Below are 24,279 nucleotides of genomic sequence, written 5' to 3' on the forward strand. Positions count from 1 at the left end.
TCTCAAATATAAAATATATTTTGATTTGTTACGCTTTCTTTTGGTTACTACATGATTCCATGTGTTATTTCATAGTTTTGATGTGTTCACTATTATTCTACAATGTAGAAAATAGTAAAAATAAAGAAAACCCCCAGAATAAGTAGGTGTGTCAACTTTTGACTGGGCCTGTATGTGTTGTATGTGTTCATTTTGTTAACGAGGGCACATTCACATTCTTGTCTTCATTTATTGCATTCGTAAGGGCTGGCAGGGGTTGGGGAAGTGTGTTATTGTACGGATGCCCGTCCGGTCCCCTCTGCTCTGTCCCTGGCATGTTGCTAGGGGTGTGAAACCTGCCCCTTCCGGGCTTCCAGGGCCTAAAGTGATGCCTGTGGCGATGCCCCCGTTGTGCAGGCAGCCGCCTGAAGGTGGCGAGCTGGGCTTAGCCATCTGCTCTCCCCATAGGAAACAATGTGTGAGAGAATGAGAGGGCCACTGCCAGGGCCTGTCACCAGAGCAGCCATTTCAGGCCGGAGACAACCTATCTCCCTCTCCTCTCAGCCGTGTTAGACACACATGAGAATGTGACTGTGTTAATGTGCAATAGCACCCTTGACATATGAGTAGGCAGCAGGGGTGGTGTGTCAGTGTGTGTGTGTCAGTGAGTGTGCTGGCCAGCATGCTCTCAACATGCAAAAGTGTTCCCTGTCAGTCAAAGAGAAAGTCCACGTGACTTGAGTAAAAGGGGGATATAGGTAGAGACAAATGGTAAAAGAGAGGTTGACAGGAAGGAAAGAACAGAATGGCACAGAACGTCCTTGAACTTCAGCTGCAGGGTCTTTTGCAGGTATTACATGGTAGCATATGGACTGCTGACGGACTTGGTAAACAAGTCACATATGGAGGAATGACTCAAACCATTTCTAGATTTGGAGGCAAATCTGCCACACTACTGCAGTCAACCATGACCGTTCAAAGCCTCTCTCTATGCCATCATACAATTCCAATAATCAGCCAGATTTTTCAAAACACAGCCAATTTCCCCATCAACCCTAATTGCACGTGAAAGACACTAATGAAGGACAAGAAAAAGAGAGCATTTCCCAGACAGACCTGGGTGTAACAGTGGCTTGGTGCCTCATGTCACTGGGGTAATAAAGGGGATTAGTGGAGCAGCTCTGTGTGTGTGGAGGTTCTGCACAAGGCTTATGGGGCCATGCAGAGAGAGAGATGCCCCCCTACCCAGACAATAAAGACATTAGGGCACAGGATTCCGTTTCCATGGCAGTGAGGAGGCGGACAGCAGGATGAAAAGCACATGCAGCCCAGTGTGCCAAAAAGGTAGTGTGTTTCTGTATATTTCTGTGTGTGTTTGTGAGCATGTGTGAGGGTTTCTGTATCTGTGTGTATGTGTGTGGTTTTGTATCTGTGTATGGGTGTTTGTGTACTCTATGTGGGTGTGCGTGTTCATTTGTATGCCTAATACATGAAATCAGTAGCGTGTAGCCTAGCCCAAGAAGGCAGCTTGTTTTGGTGCTAAATAGGAAAGCAACAAACATGTCAGACAGTCCACTCTGCTGGAGGGGGGAGGCTCTCTCTCTCTCGCTCCGTTTCTCCCTCTCTGTGTGTCTACCTGCAGGGTGAGATCCAGGGGTGGGTTTGTCTGCAGTTCTGTTCCATCTCCAAGCCCAGCACCCTACTTACTCATCCTGACAGTCCTCTTTTGAACAATTTCCCCGGGAAGGATAATGTACTAGGTCTTTTTAGGCACGGGCATTGTGTTTGGTTACACTACGTACGTCTCATTCTCTACCAGGCAGGCATTCCTCTGCATTATACACAGACAGGCTTCAGACAGCATGCTTTGGCAAAATATCAATGTCTACTCGCTAGCAAAAATAAGAGAATTTATTAAATCAGTTCCAACAACTACCATATCTTGTGGATGGTTGAAAACTACAATGGCTTGCTCATGAAAAGGGAATTCCACGTACTGTTATTGCCTCTTTGAGACAATAATATCAATATTGCCGACTTAGCAAACTAAATGAATGCTTATCAATTCAAACCTTTGGTGAGGAAAAGGAAATGAACAGGAGGCTTGCTATCAGCTAACCCATTCCCCCGGGAACTCATGTGATTTACTGATGATCGCTGGGGTATCTGCATTCGTTCAGCTGCGGCTCCCCTCCCATTCTGCAGCGCCTTCCTTCGTCCTCCGGCTGCGCTGCATTTCACATTCACCATCCGTCTGTCTGTTCCAAGGGGCTGCTCAGGGAATACCTCCACTGCTTGTGCTCATAGAACAGAAAGTAAAGAAAGAGGGGAGAGAGAGCTACAATGGGGGGGGGGAGAAAAAAACACCCTCAGTCCTTCCCCCTCCTCTCTCATCTCCTCCTCCTCGTTAAGAGCTTGGTTGGTTGGTGTACTACATGTAAGACGCAGCGGATTTCCCAAACTGCCTAACAGTAGCGCATGGCGTGCAGCGTTGCTTTAGCCTACACATAGTCCTGCAGACTGTAGCCTGTTTTATTGTCTAGTGGGGAGAGAGAGCAGTACTGGTGCTGGAGCTGGTCCTGCTGCTGTTGCTGTAGGAGGTGCTGTTGCTGCTGCAGTAAGAGTTTATCAGGGGGTGGCAGCAAGATCATCTCCTGGTGGCCGGGCCTCTTCCCCGAGCACGACACACAGAAGATGGACCCCCCCACAAAGAGGAAGCCTGCCGACAGGAAGGCCACGTACACGGCGCCCCCGGGCTCAAACTTATTGCTCTCGTGCACGCTGCGGTCCAGGAAGTTAGTGATGACCTCTTTGGTGAACCAGGAAGCGGGCACCAGGCACAGGAAGCCGGCGGCGATGAAGCAGCCCCCGCTGGCGATGGCCGCGTGCCTCTTGGCGCGCCGGCCGCCCCCCCAGCGGGTACATTTGAGCCCCAGGGATGCTAGGCACAGGCCCATGGCAGCCATCACACAGGACAGCACCATGGTGGTGCGGGCAGTCTGCAGGTAGGCGGGCAGCGACAGCACTGAGTACTTCAAGGTGCAGCTGAACATGCCGGTGCTGTACCAGGTGCAGTCCATCCACAGCCCCTGCATCTGGGAGATGGCTGTGATGATGTTGGAGCCCACGTCGGCACTCACCTTCCAATTGGGCAGCAGCGTGGCCACCATGGCCCCCATGATTCCCAGCAGCGCCAGGACGAAGGCAAAGATCTGCATGCCTGTGGATGCCATTCTCCTCCTTCTGCCGTGGCCCCCTCCTCCTCCAGGCACCATCCACCCAGCCCCGGCCAGGCACCTCGGCTCCTCACCCCAGACGGCTGTAGAGGATTCTGGTGCTAGAGCTGGCAGCAGCCGACGACTCAGTCCCTCAGTGCCGGCTCCAATGGACTGTAGAGGAAAGAAGACAAGAATGAGAAATTGAATTAAGCAGGTCTCTCCGTCTGTCTTTCTCTTTCCCCTCACTTACCCCACACATGCACAGACTTTTTTTTACAAGAACAAAGGAGAGCGTGAAACCGGACCAATTGGAGCGAGAGACCGCTCTGGCTAATTATTGGAGAAGGAGACACAGGTTTTAGTGCGTGTGGGCATTTTCTGTTGCGCCTGCCTCTTCCTTATGCCAGCGCCTCAACTGTTACAGGAGAGGAGAATGAGTTTCTGATATTTCCAACGCTCAATATGTGGACTTAAAGCTGCAGTGTCCTCTTCACCTCACTACAATAAGGTTACCCAACCCAGTGACTTCAATATATTAACAAGGTAAATTCTTAGATTTTTAAATCATTTTACACTCATACAATAATATAGATTTTCGTTTTTAAAAATTGTAAAAGTTTGAAATTAGACCGTTTTTTTTCTCCTTTTTAAGACATTCTCAAAATTGGCAGTATTGCTTTTCATTTAAAATGTATTGATTATTCTTGCCTGCAGTAAGTGTACAAGGGCAAACCATCGGTTTAATTAGAATTGTTTACAATGTACAGCAAGAGAGAGCAATGTTAAGGTCCTTACCACGGCTGGTGCAGAGCTCCTTTTGACGCGTCAGGTTCTTCGCAGTGATTCCTGTAAACACACAAAAACACGGGGTGAGGAGGGGGCGAGGAGGATTTCAGCCTTAGGGATCCATTCATTTCATCCATTTCCTTAGCAACAGTATATTAGAGGACATCATAGCCAGTAGTGGACCACACATGCTTGGCGCTCTTGAAGAGGAGTTGCTTTGCTTCCCTTTCAGTGACGTAGAATACTCTCTCTACGTCACTTGGTTCGTGAGCTGAGCTAATACAGAGTATTGTGTGGACCATTCAATTCACTACGGCAAAAAGTACACCCGCTTTACACTGACACACTCACACCGTACCTGGTTTTGTGAGTGTGTAAACTGTCACCACACTACATTATAATTGAGTTGGTGTTGGCAGTGCACTTGTCACTCGGTGCTTCATATATGCAGCAGATGATGAACAAGCAGACGTGTTGTTATGGACCGGCCAACCGCAATCAATCATGAGCCAGAGCTTCTTCATTCCAATATTGACTCATATTATTAGCTGGCTACTAGACGTTGCATCTAGCTAGCGGATTGTTTGTCATAACTAGCTAGATAGATAGCTATTGATCTGAAACAGTGCGCATTGTTGGCTTAAGTTAGCGTTATATTCATCTTATTTTAACGTTAGCCTAGCTAGCTAAACTGTTCACAAATGTTTTACATTTAGCCTAATAATGTGACAGATACCCCTGTTTTCACACTGATCATGCTTCACTGGTCTTACCTCCATACTCACATGTTTAAGCAAAATAAATTACAACTTTGGCTAACTTTACTTACCTCTAACTATTGAAACCCCACAATAACGGAATAGTCTAAACGGGATCATTGGGACGTCCCAACTCCCATTGAAGTTGACATTTAAAACCGGTAAGGTTAGGGTTAATGTTAGGTAAAGGTTATGGTTAGTTTTAGGGTAGGGACGTCTCAAGTTTTTTCTGGACAGCACAACCCCCAAATAACGGTCCACGAGCTGCAGAGTTTCTTTCAACCATGGGATTCGTAATAAGTAACCCATTTCACCCTGGGAAGTATTGTTTAATCAACATGATCTTTACCAGTCTACCCAACACCTACAATCTCATGTCAGATATATTGAAAACAATAGGCCTACAATAATATTACAATAATAACCATTCGAAAATGTCATAGTGGCTTCTTTTATTTATGTGGTAGCGAGTCCATCAACGGATCAGAGCAACACTGTTTTGTTTACACCCCACTATGCCAAAACTGACCGTCCCTAGAGCAGTTAGCATCAGCAACCACTCAACGGGAGGCTAAACTCACAGCTGCTACCCCCAGCTCATCCCTCTTCCACTATTCTGCAGAGGACGTCTAGTCTAGAATGACAAAGAGAGCGAAAAACAGACCAGAAAAACAGACCAGGCTAAAGGACATGATAGCCTTGATAACGCAGACGTGTGTTTCCATAATGTTGCTGCATGGGTAAGATCATCATAAACAGCCAAACCTTGAAGATAATGATCTCCCCTCTCTCTCCCCACCTGTAATGACTAAACAGTTCAGTGGTTGATCTGCTTCTTTAATTTGGTCCAATGCTCTACCTCCATTTTGTCCCCCCAAGATAGTGCTCAGAGACCATTTCTGCAGATAAGACATCACCAACACAATAACAGCACGCACACACACACACAATACCACAGTATTACCTGACTTGGCGCTGCTGACCTTCAGACTTCATACCCGTTGTGGGTTGGTGCGGCAGGATGAGAGATCCACACTAATTCTACACAGTAGTGTGTTTGAGTGTGTTTTACCGATGAGATCCTCACTGCTGATTCTGGTGTTGTTCTATGGGGAATAAAATAAATAAATAACAGGGACGGGGGGGGGGGGGGGGGGGGGGGGGTGAGGAAGTTAACATGTACCCAGGGAGTGATGTGTGATGCTGTGATGTGTGAAGACATGGCAGGCTATTATAAGCATGTTCCCTTTTCTCACCTCGTAGCTCAGTCCTCCACGGTATAGCTTCAAGGCATGACTGGACACAGAGATTGCCCTTTCCTCAGATGTGGGATTTTATTGTTCAATTTTCATATTGTTTATTTCACGGTGTGATTGCTTTTGTGCTCATCATTTTGTAGAAGCCTTGTTATTCGGTTATGGTCAGAAGTGTCACCTGATAAGCGCCATGTAGTTGTCAACACAATCTTGTCCTATGTATGGGCATGCCCATTTTCAACATGCAGGACATTTGTAAACTGTCACGGGGAAAACAGACATAATATGAAATGAATTATAATGTTTTCTCTATTAGTTCAAGATTTATTTGTCGCATGCACAAGTACGGTGAAATGCTTAACTTGCAAGGCCTGCATTTACTCCCAAGTGTACCAAGTGGTCAGCCATTTTGAGTGTTTTTAAATTTCATGTAAAAACAGCGTAGACTCTGTTTTGTTTGTTGGGTAGGCAAATTTTTCCCACAGTCCTCGTCTCTCTTCTCGTGACCTAGTGGAATTCTTAATTTTTGCCTAGTGGTATTCTCCACTGTGATGTTGGAGAGTGTTCCTTGGGGAAACATCTCAGGGGACCTGAGAATGAGATGGGCATGGTTCAGGAGATGTTCTTGGTTTGCCTGTGCTGTGTGCCCAGGGCTGATCTGTGAGCGTGGGAAGCCATGGCAGGCAGCACAGTACAGCGCAGCAAGGCACAATGGCAGGGCCCCCTCCAGCAAGATCTGCCTATAGCTTTAGATTTAGTGGTGCTGACTGCCTAGTGTCTACTCCTCCTGAGTGCCTGTCCTCCCCAGCTGCTGATGTAATGGAGGTTGTCTTCTGAAGGTATTGTTATGATTAATGCATCTCTTTCCCCTTGGAGGATTTTATCTTTTTTATCTTTTAACTTTCTGTATTCCCCAGCTGAGTATTCCATTGTTCCCCCCCCCCCCCCCCCCCCAGAACCTGCATCAGTTACGTAAAGAGAAATGCGGGTTGCTCAGGTGGTATCGGCTAGCCTCCCCGAGGGCCTGCCATCTCATCTTGGTTACGCTCGGAGGGAGATGAAAAATTACTGCTCAAATACCATTGGGTAAAAGAGAAGACTCTGGGGAAAGGAGTAGAAGGTGGAAATGGACGAGGGGACGAGGGGACTTGGAGCTACAGGGCAAACGCCAGTGTAATAGAGTTCCTGCAGAGCTCTGAGAAGGTCATAGAGATGACATGTATAAGTGTTAATATGCGTATACGTGCACGACTCCATATTATTGAGATGAATTGGGTCAGGGTCGTTGAGGGGGACAAAGGCAGAGCTGTGATTTTTCAGATGTGTATCGTGATACCTTGCCAGATATGGAGGGAACGACTACTGTATGTAAAAGAAAGGTTGAGTTAGTAAGATTATTTAGCATACAATATTAGTGTGCAAGAGGGAAAGTTAGTTGGTTCAAAGTCTCTGTAAATGTTTGAAGTTTAAAAAAGGCAGGAGGACTAAATTAGCCATGGAGAGAGCTGGATTTTTTTTTTTTAAATGTAGATCCTTATATAATGAGCCAATTTGGAGTAGCAAAATTCATCAAGATATCAATAGGGCTTATGATTTCCTTCTTTCCACGCCGCTAAAAAGCATGTTCGTCACATCATGAAGTCCTATTTACATTCCAATCCTCCCAGTCTCATCCAGCCAGGCCTCATCACACACCCTCCCACCAGCTGAAAGGAAGGAGGACGACAGATGAGAGGGAGAATCAGGGAGAGATATTAAGGTTGTCACAGAGTCAATAAGTCAGTCTCGGATTCCCAGGTCACCATCTCCCACCACATGCAGCCTATTTGAGCAGGGTGGAGGCGGCAGCACGGGATTTTAAGATGGAAGTTTCTTGTGTGTTAAGGTTATCAGAGGAGGATTAATGGCAGGACGAGATATATTACAGCAGAGCACCTAGTGAGGCCATGTAGCGGGCTGTCGTTCATAAATCACAAGGCAAAGTGAGTCGGACAAGCCTATGGCTGAAATGCTGCTGCCTGTGTAGTCTGGATATCGACATCCCCCTGCTCCTTTTAAATCATGAAGTGCGGAAAATAAATGGCCTAATTACTCCGGGAGAGTGAAATTAAAGCCATTCTTTTCTATTACCTCTCGAGACCAGATGGTGGTCTGATGCTGCATCACTCAGTGTGTGTGTGTGTGTGTGTTGCTAAAGGCACACTGCAGTACCAGGGTATGAGACTACCCCTCACCCCACCATCCTAGCATTTTTGGGTGACCGGTGGAAGAATAGATTTTCCTAATGTCAGCCTCTTTCCGCCCAATTGATGCAGATGAGTCAATTTCTCATGAAAGCGCCTGTCACAAATACTATTTTCAGCCCCAGTGTATCACAAAGCAATGCAGCGCTTCTTCTCCCTGCCCTGAAAGTCTACTGTAACTGCTGTCCAAAACCTTCTCGTCTTCCTCCAACTCACTTTCTTAAACTATGTGTCGGGACCAAAAGTGTGCATGTGAGAGAGGTGGGTCATGAGTTATGAGAATACATCTATAATCGCACACAATTTCTTCTTAATTTGGGTTGTTGGAGGACGATTTGGGTCACGGGAGGACAGTACATTTTTAAAATTCGGGTCTTGAGCTGAAAACGTTTAACCCCTGCACTAACTTACAGTGCATCGGAAATTATTCAGACCCCTTCACTTTTTCCACATTTTGTTATTCTAAAATAGATCAGAGTTCTTTCCCCCCCTCATCAATCTACACACAATACCCCATAATGACAAAGCAAAAAGTTATTTTTTGCAAATGTATTTAAAACTGAAATCACATTTACATAAGTATTCAGACCCTTTACTCAGTACTTTGTTGAAGCACCTTTGGCAGTGATGACAGCCTCGAGTCTTCTTGGGTATGACGCTACAAGCTTGGCACACATGTATTTGGGGAGTTTCTCCCATTCTTCTCTGCAGATCCTGTCAAGCTCTGTCAGGTTGGATGGGGAGTGTCGCTGCACAGCTATTTTCAGGTCTCCAGAGATATTCGATCGGGTTCAAGTCCGGGCTCTGGCTGGACCACTCAAGGACATTCAGAGACTTGTCCCGAAGCCACTCCTGTGTTGTCTTGGCTGTGTGCTTAGGGTCGTTGTCCTGTTGGAAGGTGAACCTTCGCCCCAGTCTGAGGTCCTGAGTGCTCTGGAGCAGGTTTTCATCAAGGATCTCTCTGTACTTTAGAGAATCTTGTTTCTCAAGGTCTGAGAGTCCTTTAGGTGCCTTTTGTCAAATTCCAAGTGGGCTCTTGTGCCTTTTTACTGAAGAGTGGCTTCTGTCTGGCCACTCTACCATAAAGGCATGATTTGTGGAGTGCTGCAGAGATGGTTGTCCTTCTGGAAGGTTCTCCCATCTCCACAGAGGAACTCTGGAGCTCTGTCAGAGTGACCATCGGGTTCTTGGTCAACTCCCTGACCAAGGCCCTTCTCCCCCGATTGCTCAGTTTGGCCGGGCAGCCAGCTCTAGGAAGAGTCTTGTTGGTTCCAAACTTCTTCCATTTAAGAGTGATGGAGGCCACTGTGTTCTTGAGGACCTTCAATGCTGCAGAAATGTTTTGGTACCCTTCCCCAGATCTGTGCCTCGACGCAATCCTGTCTCGGAGCTCTACGGACAATTCCTTTGACCTCATGGCTTGGTTTTTGCTCTGACATGCACTGTCACCTGTGGGACCTTATATAGACAGGTGTGTGCCTTTCCAAATCATGTCCAATCAATTGAATTCACCACAGGTGGACTCCAAGTTGTAGAAACATCTCCAGGATGTTTTTATATATATATTTTTTTGTAACCTTTTATTTAACTAGGCAAGTCAGTTAAGAACAAATTCTTATTTACAATGACGGTCTACCCCGGACAAACCCGGATGACGCTGGGTCAATTGTGCGCCACCCTATGGGGCTCCCAATTACTGCCGGTTGTGATTCAGCCTGGAATCGAACCAGGGTGTCTTGCATTGAGATGCAGTGCCTTAGACCGCTGCACCACTCGAGCCCTCAAATCAATGGATCAATGGAAACAGGATGCACCTGAGCTCAATTTTGAGTCTCATAGCAACAGGTCTGAATACTTATGTAGATAAGGTATCTGTTTTTCATTTTTAATACATTTGCACACAAAAAATCTAATAACTGGTTTTCACTTTGTCAATATGGAGTATTGTGTGTAGATTGATGAGTAAAATGTTTCATTTAATCCATTTTAGAATTAGGCTGTAACGTAACAAAATGTGGAAAAAGTCGATGAGTCTGACTACTTTCCGAATGCACTGTATAGTGAAGTGAGCAGCCCAGGAGTTAGCTGTACTCTATAGTCTACAATATAGCTGGCTGCTCTGACAACTAGGCTCCAGTATAGCGGTGGTGTCCCATACCACTGCGGCAGGCAGGCGGCAACATACAGAGCTGTAGATCTGATGAGATTGTAGATAGCTGTCCTGGTTTACAAGCCCAGCCAGACACTGCAGCGCGCCACGGCACGGGAGGGACAGAATCTAAATGGCTCATTAGAAAGCCTCCATCATGTCCTTGGACCACTTTAGTTCTCCTCCCCCAATTATCCTGCCCATCCCCTTCCCTAGCCCAGAATAACAATGCAAGATCGAGTAGGGTGAGTCACAACCAACAGACGCAGAGATGCTGCGGGAGGTGGTTCCTTGAGGCAGGTTGTCTCAACAGGAGAGCTGTGCTGTAAATGAAACGCCCCGGCACCCACATACCCTTTGTGGTTTTTCTTTTTGTTTTCTATCCGTCCGCTCTGTACCATCTGCCTCGTATTGTATCCTCTGTATCACCTTTCACATACCTGTGTACATATCTGTATGTGTCCGTCTGCCCGGACTGTATCCTTCTGGCACTGTCGTGGTGTCCTCGGCTGTATCAGGCTGCACCTCCTCTCCCCTCCCCGTGGACAGAGAGCCGCGCTGGTCCCCAGAGTCAGTCAGTCAGTCAGTCAGTCAGTCAGTGGTCCCCTTGAGCGGCGCTCACACCAGAGAAATAAGGATATTACCAGGTGAAAGCAGGTAGCCAGGTAGGCTACAGCGCTCCGCTCTGTTGCCCAGTGTCTCGCTGGTGCTGCCGTGTCATTGGTCTATAGCTCCACTCCACTCCTCAAGCTGGCTGTGCTTCATGTCTGTCTCCTGATCTGCGTTAGACCCCCCTGGAAGCCTCATGTAAGAGAGAGGGAGGAAGCTTTGCTTTCCTACTGCACATTCACAGATCCACCAAAAGAAGAGTTGTTCTTTTGTGTGTTGCGAGTCTGAGCTCAATCCCTTTCTTACCCTCAGACAGGCATAGAGCAAGTGAGGAAGCGAGGGGGAGTTTGGGAGGAGGAGAGAACTGGGTAGGACTAGGCACTGCAGAGTCTGGCACAATTACTTCAACAGTTTGTCATATCAGCTCAGCTGTGACATGAGGATTGGGAGGGAGAGAGGCGGCTAGAGACGGGAACCACAGCCAGGATTCCCACTAGCCCAGCGCTCCCCTTGGAAGATCTGTGTGCTGGGCCAACCCTGCCTGCTGTGTTCCCCTGTCTGGTTCCTTCATCCCTCGGAGGTTGAAGCTACAGTACAGCAAGCCGCTGGAAAAATGGAGAGGAACAATGGAGACAAAGGCTAGGGATTAAGAAGTGCGTTTGAACATGTCGCCTTGTGTCTTGTCAGGCTCGCTGGTATTGAACGTCGCCGGCTGAGTGGCAGCATAACAGGAAAAGGGCTGGCTTTTTCTGCTCTTTTGCACAGGTGTTACTGTGGCAACCGGAACTGGCTTGCCATCCATCGCACGCTGCGTCACCTGATTTTTTCATTTCCCTGTTTCCTCTCCTCCACTCTTTCCCTCTCTCCACCCTGTCTCTCTTCTGCGTCTCCTCCACTCTTTCTGCTACAATGAGCGAATCCTATTCAGTGTTGTGTATAGATCTATTTGAACCCGGGGGGGGGGTGTGTGTGTGTGTGTGTGTGTGTGTGTGTGTGTGTGTGTGTGTGTGTGTGTGTGTGTGTGTGTGTGTGTGTGTGTGTGTGTGTGTGTGTGTGTGTGTGTGTGTGTGTGTGTGTGTGTGTGTGTGTGTGAGTAGGTGGACGTGGGGGTGGTACACTTCACACCGCTGGCTCAGCCTCAGATCCAGCAGCCCTTTAAGCTGGTGGAGAAAGTAGTCAGGAACGTCTTCCAATTCCGGAGGAAGCGCTGCCGCAAAGGAATCGAGTAAGCAATATTTCTACCCCCTCCTCCTCCTACTTCACACGCTCCAAGTTCTCTCTCTTTGTTACGTTCCACATTAAGTGAACTCTGTTCATCCTTGACCAGCTCTATACAAAGCCGCTCATGGCTCTCTCACTCCTCCTCTCCCCTGCCGCCCCCATGCCTGTGAGGAGGCCCAGAGAACAAAAGAGAGCAGCAGTTCTGAGTCATTGGGGTGTCATAGGAAGACGAGGCATGATAAATGATGTACCTGCAGGGGCAGAGAGACAGCTTGTGAATGAGCTCTCTGGCGCTAAGCAAGCATCTGTACTGGGGATGTGGCTGTTTGGCTGTTCTGTATGCTAACTGTGAAAACCCGTGGCTAAATCTAGTCTATAGTCTGAGAACTGAATAGAAAGGATTTTCCTGAGTTATTTCCATCTACAGTACGGTCCGATGGATTCCTCGCTGACGTTTTTTTTTTAATGTTCTTTTTAACACCCTTGTCTGCATATTTAATCACAATAACATTGTTTATTTATGCTCTTTGTGGCAGCATTTAAGTGAACTTGTCTGATGTTTTTTATTTAGAAAATGATTGGTTGAAAACTCAGCAGATTCCATCTGGACCTATGAGTGGCCATGATGGACAGGAAGCCACCTGAGACTATATCTGTGTTATTTTCCCAGAATGCTGTTCCCGGAGGCGCAACGGCTGGAGCTGGCGGAGGTAATGATGCGTGAGGCGGACGTGGACCCCACCCTGCGCCCCACAGAGCTCTCCATCCCTGACATCAGAGCCCTGGTGGACGCCTACAGCCACCTCTGCTCTGAGAACCAGGGTCTCCTCACCTACGACTTCAGAGAGGAACTCCGACTCAAACACCTTAACAGACGACCGGGCAGCAGCTCCAGTGGTCCTCAGCAGCCCGTCTGACAGAGACGCTTAAAGGGCGGAGTGGAAGGAAGGCCTAATGGTCTCCGTTAGCGATGAGAGAGACAACGGACTGCTCTTAGCGCTGACATTTCCACCTGGCACCCACATGCATTTTTAAACGCCATTTCACTGTAGTCCCGGAGGCGCTGGATGAGACCGTGAATCTTAGATGGGATAGAAACAACAGGGGAGAACTGAACACTGGGCCGTGGCGGGAGAGACTATGGGCCTCGGTCCAAACTGGAACAGCTAGTGTGGCTAACACACATACTACAGCTCAGGCACTCCAGTCCAGTTGTAAACAAAGAATAGTGTGTGACATTACCTGATTTTAGTGGTGAGACGTAATCATTTTGTAGGTTCTTAGATTTGTCATATTTTACACGTTCAAGGATTTTTTTGTTGTTGTTGCATATCCCAACTCTGATTCACAGCCAGGGTCAGCCTAGAGCAATTAGGGTTACATGCCTTGCTCAAGGGCACAGCAGCAGATTTTCACCTTGTTGGATCGGCAACTCAAACTAGTGACCTTTCGGTTACCAACACTCTAGGCTACCTGGCGCTTCAAGCTCTCGTGCGCTATACCCTGGTTCTTACCTCCGATCCAGCTTTCCCCGTAACACCTCGTCCTCTGGGAGATGGAGGCCGGAAACATTTTCAGGACGATTTAGAGAATGAGAACATGTTGACGTTATTCAGGCCATTCCACCTCTCACTAACTAGAGAGGAGGGAAGTGCTGTAGGAAAGTTGTCAGCTCTTGGTGAGGCTATTGAAATCCTAAAAAGTGAGAGGACTCTGTGTGCCTTGTTATAAAACGCTGGCCATCTGTTTTGAACATTGTGGGTGAGTGATGATAGTACAATAATGTTTCATTTGTTTGTGCTGTACAATCCTCAATGTGTACAAATAAAAATCCTGGCAAATAGTTTTTTTGCCTGCTTCTGTCAATTACCTATATCGTTGGTCCAACGTAGAGAACAAGGATTCTTCATTTTTCTGACAGCTCAACAAGGAATGGCAAGCTTAGCCTTGGGATGGAGCTAAAATAAACGTTTGCTTTAAGCTCATCTCATTGACAGGTAAAGGCAGACTGAGGCTGCTTTTAAATAAAACAAGCGCTCTCACAGATCACGTTTATTTATAAAACAGTTCCATAAGAAAAGGGGCTTTTCACATTCATTGGTATGCAAGCTTTAAAGTGGAGTCGAGGGCAAACAGCTTCAAGATGCAACGGCAAAAAAAAAAAAAAACCTTTACAAAAATATACCCAAACTACTTGTGGTACTGTATTTATTGCAAATTACAGCCGTATCTACCTGTACAAATGTCAAGTATGTGTAAGAATATAAAATATACAAATTACCTTACAGTACAGCTATTCTGGAAAAATATGTACATAGAAACGTATCGGGTATGGGAGCTGCAAACGGGGCAAGTTGACAACACATGGTTTCAATTAAATCATGCTGTTTTATTTGACAATGCCTGTACACATTAGAAGCTACGCTTTAGGAGGATGACAACCATACTCATTCAATACACTGAAAATAAATCTAATTGGGCGGAAAAACTTTTTCTTCAATTCAAGCCTTAACCCCGTATTTATTTTGCAGATCAATAAATAAACATTGCTTAAAAACAAACAAAAATCCCATGATGTACAAATAAAGGATGTTTCAAATATAGGCAAACAGTGTACTTTAGTGCACAAAATACAGCAAGGCAGAGTCGCAATAAAATCTATGTCCATTCATCCTGTCCTATCCTGCTGATTCAGATGAAGGGCTTTGTTCAGTCTATTGATAAAGCATCACAGACTGGAGTGATAGAAACGTAAGATTAATTTCCGATTGAGCCGACATACGCAACATTTACCCAGAATGCAGTCTCCGCTAACACGGGAACATTCCCTTTAAAAAGTTAAATCGCTGAACTTCCGGCGATACGGATTGAACTAGAGCCCTAACTTCCTACAGGAAGTCTGAGTTAAAGTGAAGCTTTTAGGGTGAATCTCAAGTGGCATCCTCATCTCCTTTCCTCTGACTGATGTGAATTAAGTGGACAGGTGAGAGCAAAGTCTATCCATCAAAATTATACTCACCTCTCCTATATCAAGGAGATGAGGGGAGGAAGCCAATTGAGATGGCCCCTTAGAGAAGGGGAGCTGGGCAGAGAGGCATATACAGTAGAGCGCTGGCTGGAGGCGGAGCTACGTTGTGCATCAGTGCTTGGCAGATTCATTGCAGTCATTATCAGGGACAGAGTCACCTCGTCTCTCTCTAGGGGGAAAAACCAACTCATCTGTCCTTTTACACCTGTGGGATCTGCCTTGGTTGTTCCACATAATGCGTCCCTTTGATATTTTAAAATCCTGTTGTTTCAAATGAAGTGTCCAACATGGAACATTCAATAAATATGCATTTTGATATGTCCCTCTGTGTACCATATATGACTTCTAGAAAGATAACCTACTACATTTATCCAAGTTTCACCACCATTGTAAAGCCCTACTTATTTTGTTGCTTTGACAGTCATTTCTGAAGAGAATTATTTAATGCGATTAGTGATTCATTTACGTCTGTCCCTCATTTTAAGACCGACCCGGTTACTTGAAGTGAACTCTCGTTTTAATATGGTGAAACGATTCCTTTTTAAATACAGTACCAGTCAAAGGTTTGTACAAAAGAAACATCTAATAGTCAAATAAAAGTGTAAAAGCAGGTGAGCTGGTTCTACTTGATTTGTGGTGGGAAACTGAGTGGGTCGAGTGTTACTCATAGACAGGCTAGACATTTGTTTTGTGAAGCTTGCATTCAAATTGTCCCTCTGTGTTGCACACAGCATGCTGCCATTTCCCCAGTCACAAGGGGAGTTATGTCTGATTTAAGATGAAATCGTCAACCCTGTTACTTTATTTGGCACTTACTATAGTACATTTTTGAACATGTGCTCTTCATAACAATGTTAAAATTAGGTGAAATAAAACATCGCCCCACCACCAAGTTATCATACCCAAAAGGACTCATTTCATGGAACGACCAGCCTACTGTACTCGCTCACAGGAACACAGTTTAACTTCAGAGCTGAGGCACAACAGAACCCTGTGATACCCTGGGACTAGGACAGAACAGGGATTGCCCATGCCCTGAGGCAGGGAGCAGGGGCTGGGCAGAGGTTTGGTCCTTCTTCCTCTCCTTGTGTCCATCCCTGACCTTACGAGGCGTTGGGGGCACTGCCAGTGTATGTGGTATCTGTGGTGTCTGAGGAGTCCGTAGGGTCGTAGAAACAGTCTTCGTTGACCACGGAGGTGAGGCTCTGCACACTGAACTCTCTCTCCAGTAGAGCGTTGAGGTCCATGGCTGCCACGTCTGTCTGGCTGTCCAGGGAACAGCTGTGTTCCCTCAGGCTCAGTAGCGCCCCCTGGCTATGCCGCAGGCTGCTGCTTCCTTTCCTCTTCACGGGGCAAAGGTGGCCCTGAACCAGTTTGGGCGGGCTCTCCGGGGTGTCCACCTCTGCTCCCTCTGGCTGCACGCGGGGAGCCGGCGCCCGGGAGGATGCTGCTTCCTCCGACAGCCTCAGACTGAGAAACTGGGCCTCGATGGCGCTCGTCGGGGAGCTCCCTTGCCCCTCCTGCCGCCCCCCAGACTCACTGAACTCATCATCGTCCTCATCGCTCAAGATGTCTGACTCCTTCACAGAGCTAGAGACAGAGGAGCGCTGGCTATCCAGGGAGCCCCGGGACCAGGCCTGTCGGGTGGGCCGTGTCTTCGGCTGTGTTGGACCGTTGGCTGGGGGAGCGCCAGAGGAGCTGTGGTTGCCGCTGCTCAGGCTGCCCTCGTCAGAGTCAGGCTGGCCAGGTTTCAGTGTGCTGGTTGGGGTGGGGAGATCCAGCATGGGCTGCTTACACAGCCAGGTGGCTCTGGTCGAACCTGGTGGGGGATGGAAGAGAGAGAGTGAGAGAACTGCTAACTGAGCAATATACTCACTCATATCTGGACAATGAGGGCTTATGATCTTTAAGTCAAGGTCATGTTATTTAAAGTTATGCAACGTGTGGGTCTAATCCTAAATGCTGATTGGCTAAAACCGCATTCCAGCCAGTGTCTCTTTCATAAGTTACAACCAGCTAAATCTATGACGTTAAAATGTCTATTTACTCTGTTCCATCTGACTGCGCAATCCACTGTCTCATCAGCCCAGCCAGGCAATTTATAAACTTGATCTCCACTATAAAAAGCATCTAGACATTTCTTTCAGACTAACATTTAGTTTTCAACAGCAAAGATTTGTATAAACGTTGCCGTCTGTCTCACCGACATTTGCAACATTGTTTCAATATTCAAATTCGATCTCCAGCTGAACGACTGGGTCGCGTCTCCGGCAACCAAACCGATAAAATAAACGGCTTGGGTAGCAAGCCTAGATTTGTGTTGGAACTATATCTTGTGGAAGGATGAAATAGTATGAATAAATTCATCAAAGTAACTTTTCTAATGAAAATATGTCAATCAATATTTGAATATGTTGGTAACTCGTATCAAAGTGATGATGCCCTGGAATCCGGTGTTTGGAGGATATATTGGCAGTTTTCCGGCCCTCGACGAACACCCGTGCCAATATATCCTCCAAACACTGGCTTCCAGGGCATCATCACTTAAATAGAAATCAAAACAGTGATTTTTTGGAACAGGGTCGGGATGGGACTCACCTATCCTGGCAGAGGAGGGCAGGGTGCTGCGTAGAGGCGTGAGGCGCTCCTTACACCCCCTCTCGGCCGGGCGCATGTTCCGCCTGACGTTTTCCCGGAGGATGGAGCGGATAACCTTGATAATGTTGACTTTGCACTCTGGGACACTGTGAAGGAGACAGCGGGAATCTTTATATACCATACGCTGACAGAACAGGGCTAATTCACTCAGCGAGTCTACAGTAGGGGGGCACTGTCCTGCTGGGGATCATTTCCCCTGACACGCAATGGACCACTGATTGGCTAGAGAGTCCATGCACATCCCTGACCTTGTAGAAGGCAGTCAAGGACCAGAGCTATAGATCCATAGTCTCCAGTCAGAACTGCTGCTCTCTCTTACCTGCTACACAGCTGGAAGACAGTCTCTGGCCTTCCCTCCAGTTCAGACTTGGTATGAATCAGCTCCCAGATGCAGGTAGTCTCAGTTCCTAGGAGGAAGGGATTGGAGAAGTTCAAAAGACTCAATATCCAACAGAATGTGATCTCTTATATAGTTAAATGAGAACCATGATGGTATGTGCATGTTTGTGCGTCGAAAGGTGTGTGTGTCTTGCTCTCTTACCTGTAGTGTTGCCTAGTCGGACCTGCAGCGCAGAGAGCGGGATGAGCCAGCGGAACTTGAAGGGGTCTAGGTCTCCATGGGAGTGCGCCAAGCGAGGGGCGGTCTGCACGCACACACACACACGAGAGAGATGTTAGGCACTATTGACATCAAAGGCATATGAAAACAGGGGTGAAGGTACATTTCTTATCAGTACGGGACATGCAAGTGCTCGCACAATGTCGTTTTTTTATAGCATAGGTGTAATCATAGAATTCCATATAGACTCCCTACTCATTTAATATCTGATGTCTGTGGGCCTAGTAAAGATTTGTCATATCACTTTAACCTGTTTAGGATAGGGGGCAGTATTGACACGGCTGGATAAAAAACATACCCGATTTAATCTGGTTACCACTCCTACCCAGTAACTAGAATATGCATATACTTATTACATATGGATAGAAAACACCCTAAATTTTCTAAAACTGTTTGAATGGTGTCTGTGAGTATAACAGAACTCAAATGGCAGGTCAAAACCTGAGAGATTCCTTTACAGGAAGTGGCCTGTCTGACCATTTCTTGAACTTCTTTTCCATCTCTATCATTTACTAAGGATCTCTGCTCTAACGTGACACTTCCCACGTCGTCCATAGGCGCTCAGAGCCCGGGAAAAAACAGAATGTCGTCATTCCAGCCCCAGGCTGAAACACATTATCGCCTTTCTCAAGTGGCCGATCAAGGGACACTGGGCTTATGCTCGTGACCCCGACCGCCCCCGCCTTTGGGATTTTTTCCTCTGTTTGCCGAAAAGGAGATTCCCTGTCGGAATATTATCGCTTTTCTACGAGAAAAATGTCGTAAAAATTGATTTTAAACAGCGGTTGACATGCTTCGAAGTACGGTAATGGAATACTTAGAATTTTATTGTCACGAATTGCGCCATGCGCGTGACACTTCTTTACTATTTCGGATAGTGTCTGGAACGCACGAACAAAACGCCGCTATTCGGATATAACGATGGATTATTTTGGACCAAACCAACATTTGTTATTGAAGTAGCAGTTCTGGGTGTGCATTCTGACGAAGACAACAAAAGGTAATCAAACTTTTATAATAGTAAATATGATTATGGTGAGTGCTAAACTTGCCGGGTGTCTAAATAGCGAGCCCGTGATGCCTGGGCTATGTACTTAGAATATTGCAAAATGTGCTTTCACCAAAAAGCTATTTTAAAATCGGACATATCGAGTGCATAGAGGAGGTCTGTATCTATAATTCTTAAAATAATTGTTATGCTTTTTGTGAACGTTTATCGTGAGTAATTTAGTAAAATGTTAGCGAATTCCCCGGAAGTTTGCGGGGGGTATGCTAGTTCTGAACGTCACATGCTAATGTAAAAAGCTGGTTTTTGATATAAATATGAACTTGATTGAACAAAACATGCATGTATTGTATAACATAATGTCCTAGGGTTGTCATCTGATGAAGATCATCAAAGGTGAGTGCTGCATTTAGCTGTCTTCTGGGTTTTGGTGACATTATATGCTGGCTTGAAAAATGGGTGTCTGATTATTTCTGGCTTGGTACTCTGCTGACATAATCTAATGTTTTGCTTTCGTTGTAAAGCCTTTTTGAAATCGGACAGTGTGGTTAGATTAACGAGAGTCTTGTCTTTAAATGGCTGTAAAATAGTCATATGTTTGAGAAATTGAAGTAATAGGATTTTTAACGTTTTGAAAATCGCGCCACTGGATTACACTGGCTAATAGGTGGGACGAATTCGTCCCGCCTAGCCTAGAGAGGTTTAACATGCAATACCTTTTAACATCGGCAGTGCGTGGGTTTCATTTCATGCATCCTCACATTTGCAGACGTATGTAAGATATCACATTAGGAATAGTAGGCTGATTGGATAGTCATAATATAGGCTAATAATATACACAGTGTGCAAAACATTAGGAACACCTTCCACCTTCCTCAAATTGTCACGGCATGGACTCGACAAGGTGTCGAAAGTATTCCACAGGGATTTTGGTTGAATATTTTCCCGGTATTTTACAAATGTTCCACCCTGAGAATAAATCACTTTTCTCCCGGGTAACCTGGTATTTTCCGCTAAAACCAGAAGTGTCATTCAAAAGCCTTATAAAGCATAGAAATAGTCTTGTCTGGATTTGATTAGAGCTTTGATCGAAATTTAATGAGCCCTACATTAAAGACATTTATCGAGCCCTACATTAAAGACATTTAACGAGCCCTACATTAAAGACATTTAACGAGCGCTACATTGAAGACATTTAACGAGCCCTACATTAAAGACATTTAACGAGCCTTACATTAAAGACATTTAATGAGCCCTACATTAAAGACATTTAACGAGCCCTACATTTAATGAGCCCAAGCCAGAAAACACATATGATATAGGCTACTGGACATTACACAACAGAAAAACAGAAAACCCCATAGATGTAGCTATGCTCTCTTGGGTAAATAAATTAAACTAGCTCCAGTAGCCTAATCTTTTTGAGTGTGAACTGTATTACTGTACTGTATTTTAATGGACTGGAATTACACACATCTTTCAAACCACGCGGCCTACAAAGTTACAAGTATAGGCTAGCAAATGCCATTTTAATTTTGAAATATAATAGGTCCTATTTGTATAATTAGTAGACTGACGCATATATACACCTTTCATAACAGGGGAAATAGTATGAGCCTGCCTCTATTGTTGCTTCATTCCTTCCTCGCTTTCAACATTTAAATGAAATACGTTTTGTTGTCCTCATCTTCATCATTCTAATGGCATCCTTGAATAATATAGGACTACAATTAGATGCAGAAAGAAGGCTTTCACTTCTCTTCACAAAGATTGAATGGTTATGGGTCTGAATAAATAACTTCTATAGCCTACCGTCATCGCGAGTTCGCTCGTCTTTCAAGCTACCCGTGAGTTCTATTGGCTGCTGTATTTAACATTCAGCAAACAAGAGCTTGAGTCCCTCTTTGAATAGTTTATTGGTATAAGAAATTATTTTTAAAAACAATGTCCAGCAAGCTATTCTAGTCTAGCTTTTCCTGCATGGGACTCCAAGATCTAAGGAGCATTTTTTTAAGGAGAGAGGCCAGTGGAGCACAGGTGCTTGCTTATTGCGCAAGAGACAGAGGCTACAAGTTAGAAGTGTATTATGCATAACCCATAATTAATTAGCTAAGTATAAGGCTAATATTGCATTGTAAATTAGACACTCATTCAGTCTTCATATTACTCTAGCATAGACTTTGCTGTAGCAAATGCAGGCCTTCCTGCAACAAGAAAGAGTTACCATGATGAGATGATAGGTCTACATGCATTGTGAACTGCGCTCCATAGTTGAGATGGGCCGTCTGTCCCCACCCTGAGCGTTGATGATTTATCATGCAGAGGCCGTAGAGAAGCCAGATTTAGACACTGCATATAATTTAACAGTTCCATTTCATGCCATGCTGATCATATAAATAATTGATTTTAAATTTACCGGTTTCCCTCAGTTATTTATCCTGGGAAACTGGAGTCGGTTTGGGCCATTAATCCTGATAAATCTCGGTATGCGGGTTCCCGCCATTCAACCCTAAGAAGGATGCTGGCCCATGTTGACTCCAATGCTTCCCACAGTTGTGTTAAATTGGCTGGTAGTAAATCTCTACTTCGATTAGCTCGTTCCATCTCATCCCACAGATACTCAATTGGATTGAGATCTGGTGACTGGACAGGCCAATGCAGGAAGCTGAATTCATTGTCATGTTCGTGGAACCATTCCTGTACAATCCTAGCCTTCTGGCATGGGGCATTATCCTGCTGAAAAAAACAAATTTGCAGATGAATACACTTCTGCAAGATATCTTGTGCCATTCAAACGTTGCTCCACTTTTATCAAGGGGCCCAATGTGTGCCATGAAAACACATTACACCATCACCACCAGCCTGCAACGTTGACATGGCATTATGGATACATGTACTCGTGGTTTTCTCCGTACCGTAGTCCTCCCATCAGGGTGAGACCGCAGGAACCAGGATTAATCAGACCAGGCAATGCTTTTCCAATTCTCCAGGTGTCCAGTGTTTTCATTCCTTAGCCACTGCAGTTTCAGTTTTTTTGCTGAAAGAAGTGGAACTCTAAGGTCATTGGCTGCCATACACCATTTTTGTCAAGGTACGACAAGTTGTGCATTCTTTCATGGGTATTTGGGCACCAATGTTGTACTGGACTGTCAGTTGAATAACTGTAGCCCGTCTGTGCACAATGTGTCAGCCTCCTTTGTCCTCTTTCATCAATGACTCGTTTTCCACCACTGGCCTGTTGTTGGCTGGATGTCCTTTGGGTGGTGGATCATTCTTGATACACACGGGAAACTGTTGAGTGTGAAAAACCCAGCCGCGCTGCAGTTCTTGACACACAAGCCGGTGCGTCTGGCACCTACTACCATACCCCGTTCAAAGGCACTTAAATCTTTTGTCTTGCCCGTTCACCCTCTGAATGACACACAATCCATGTCTTAAGTCTCGAGACCTAAGAATCCTTCTTTAACCTGTCTCCTCCCCTTCATCTACACTGATTTGAAGTGGATTTAACAGGTGACATCAGATGAAAGCTAATGATCCCTTATTGGATTTACCTGGTCAGTCTATGTTCCTAATGTTTTGTACACGCCGTGTAATTGCAAAAAATACTGTTCAATGCAGCACCTAGTGGTGTACAGTAGGCATGGGTTCTATCAGATAAGATTTTCTCTAATAAGGAGAAGAAATGTATGTCAAGTGTTATTGAAGTGTTGTGGTTGCAGGTTCACTTGGCACATCTAAAGCCTTTTCTTTTGGGGTGTTGCTATAGGCCACCAAGTGCTAACAGTCAGTATCTAAATAATATATGTGTGAAATGCTTGATAGTGTACAGTTGAAGTCGGAGGTTTACATACACCTTTGTCAAATACATTTAAACTCAGTTTTTCACAAATCCTGACATTTAATCCGAGTAACAATTCCCTGTCTTAAGTCAGTTAGGATCACCACTTTATTTTAAGAATGTGAAATGTCAGAATAATAGTAGAGAGAATTATTTATTTCAGCTTTTATTTCTTTCAGCTTTTATTTCTTTCATCACATTCCCAGTGGGTCAGAAGTTACATACACTCAATTAGTATTGCCTTTAAATTGCTTAACTTGGGTCAAACGTTTCAGGTAGCCTTCCACAAGCTTCCCACAATAAATTGGGTGAATTTTGGCCCATTCCTCCTGACAGAGCTGGAGTAACTGAGTCAGGTTTGTAGGCCTCCTTGCTCGCACACGCTTTTTCAGTTCTGCCCACAAATTTTCTATAGGATTGAGGTCAGGGCTTTGTGATGGCCACTCCAATACCTTGACTTTGTTGTCCTTAAGCCATTTTGCCACAACTTTGTAAGTATGCTTGGGGTCATTGTCCATTTGGAAAACTCATTTGCGACCAAGCTTTAACTTCCTGACTAATGTCTTGAGATGTTGCTTCAATATATCCACATAATTTTCCTCCCTCATGATGCCATCTATTTTGTGAAGTGCACCAGTCCCTCCTGCAGCAAAGCACCCCCACAACATGATGCTGCCACCCCCGTGCTTCACGGTTGGGATGGTGTTCTTCGGCTTGCAAGCCTCCCCCTTTTTCCTCCAAACATAACGATGGTCATTATGGCCAAACAGTTCTATTTTTGTTTCATCACACCAGAGGACATTTCTCCAAAAAGTATGATCTTTGTCCCCAAACTGTAGTCTGGCTTTTTTTATGGCGGTTTTGGAACAGTGGCTTCTTCCTTGATGAGCGGCCTTTCAGGTTATGTC

General features: G+C 45.5%; 3 protein-coding genes across 10 annotated transcripts in view; 1 reads left to right on the plus strand and 2 right to left on the minus strand.

The window, feature by feature from the left end:
* The window catches only part of tfb1m (transcription factor B1, mitochondrial), a 41,964-nt gene extending 27,902 nt beyond the window's left edge, over positions 1-14,062 (plus strand). For all 5 annotated transcript variants that reach the window (XM_014210373.3, XM_014210370.3, XM_014210371.3 and 2 more), the window contains exons 7-8: positions 12,096-12,223; positions 12,890-14,062. In XM_014210373.3, coding sequence (XP_014065848.1) covers positions 12,096-12,223; positions 12,890-13,136 — 375 coding nt within the window. In that variant the 3' untranslated portion in view covers positions 13,137-14,062. The remainder of the gene's footprint in view (positions 1-12,095; positions 12,224-12,889) is intronic.
* Positions 91-4,178, minus strand: LOC106610790 (claudin-20). The gene is made up of 2 exons (XM_045723427.2): positions 3,993-4,178; positions 91-3,368 (listed from the first exon to the last, which is right to left on the minus strand). The coding sequence occupies exon 2, from the start codon at positions 3,252-3,254 to the stop codon at positions 2,481-2,483; it is 774 nt and encodes a 257-aa protein (XP_045579383.1). The 5' UTR covers positions 3,255-3,368; positions 3,993-4,178; the 3' UTR covers positions 91-2,480.
* A 196-nt stretch (positions 14,063-14,258) lies between the features above and the next one.
* LOC106610786 (rho guanine nucleotide exchange factor TIAM2-like) overlaps positions 14,259-24,279 on the minus strand; it is a 107,702-nt gene continuing 97,681 nt past the window's right edge. For all 4 annotated transcript variants that reach the window (XM_014210361.3, XM_045723426.2, XM_014210362.3 and 1 more), the window contains 4 exons: positions 18,447-18,549; positions 18,225-18,312; positions 17,846-17,991; positions 14,259-17,066 (listed from right to left, as the gene is read on the minus strand). In XM_014210361.3, coding sequence (XP_014065836.3) covers positions 16,351-17,066; positions 17,846-17,991; positions 18,225-18,312; positions 18,447-18,549 — 1,053 coding nt within the window. In that variant the 3' untranslated portion in view covers positions 14,259-16,350. The remainder of the gene's footprint in view (positions 17,067-17,845; positions 17,992-18,224; positions 18,313-18,446; positions 18,550-24,279) is intronic.

This window comes from Salmo salar, chromosome 09 (assembly GCF_965601325.2).
Source record: "Salmo salar chromosome 09, fSalSal1, whole genome shotgun sequence".
NCBI classification, from domain to species: domain Eukaryota; kingdom Metazoa; phylum Chordata; class Actinopteri; order Salmoniformes; family Salmonidae; genus Salmo; species Salmo salar.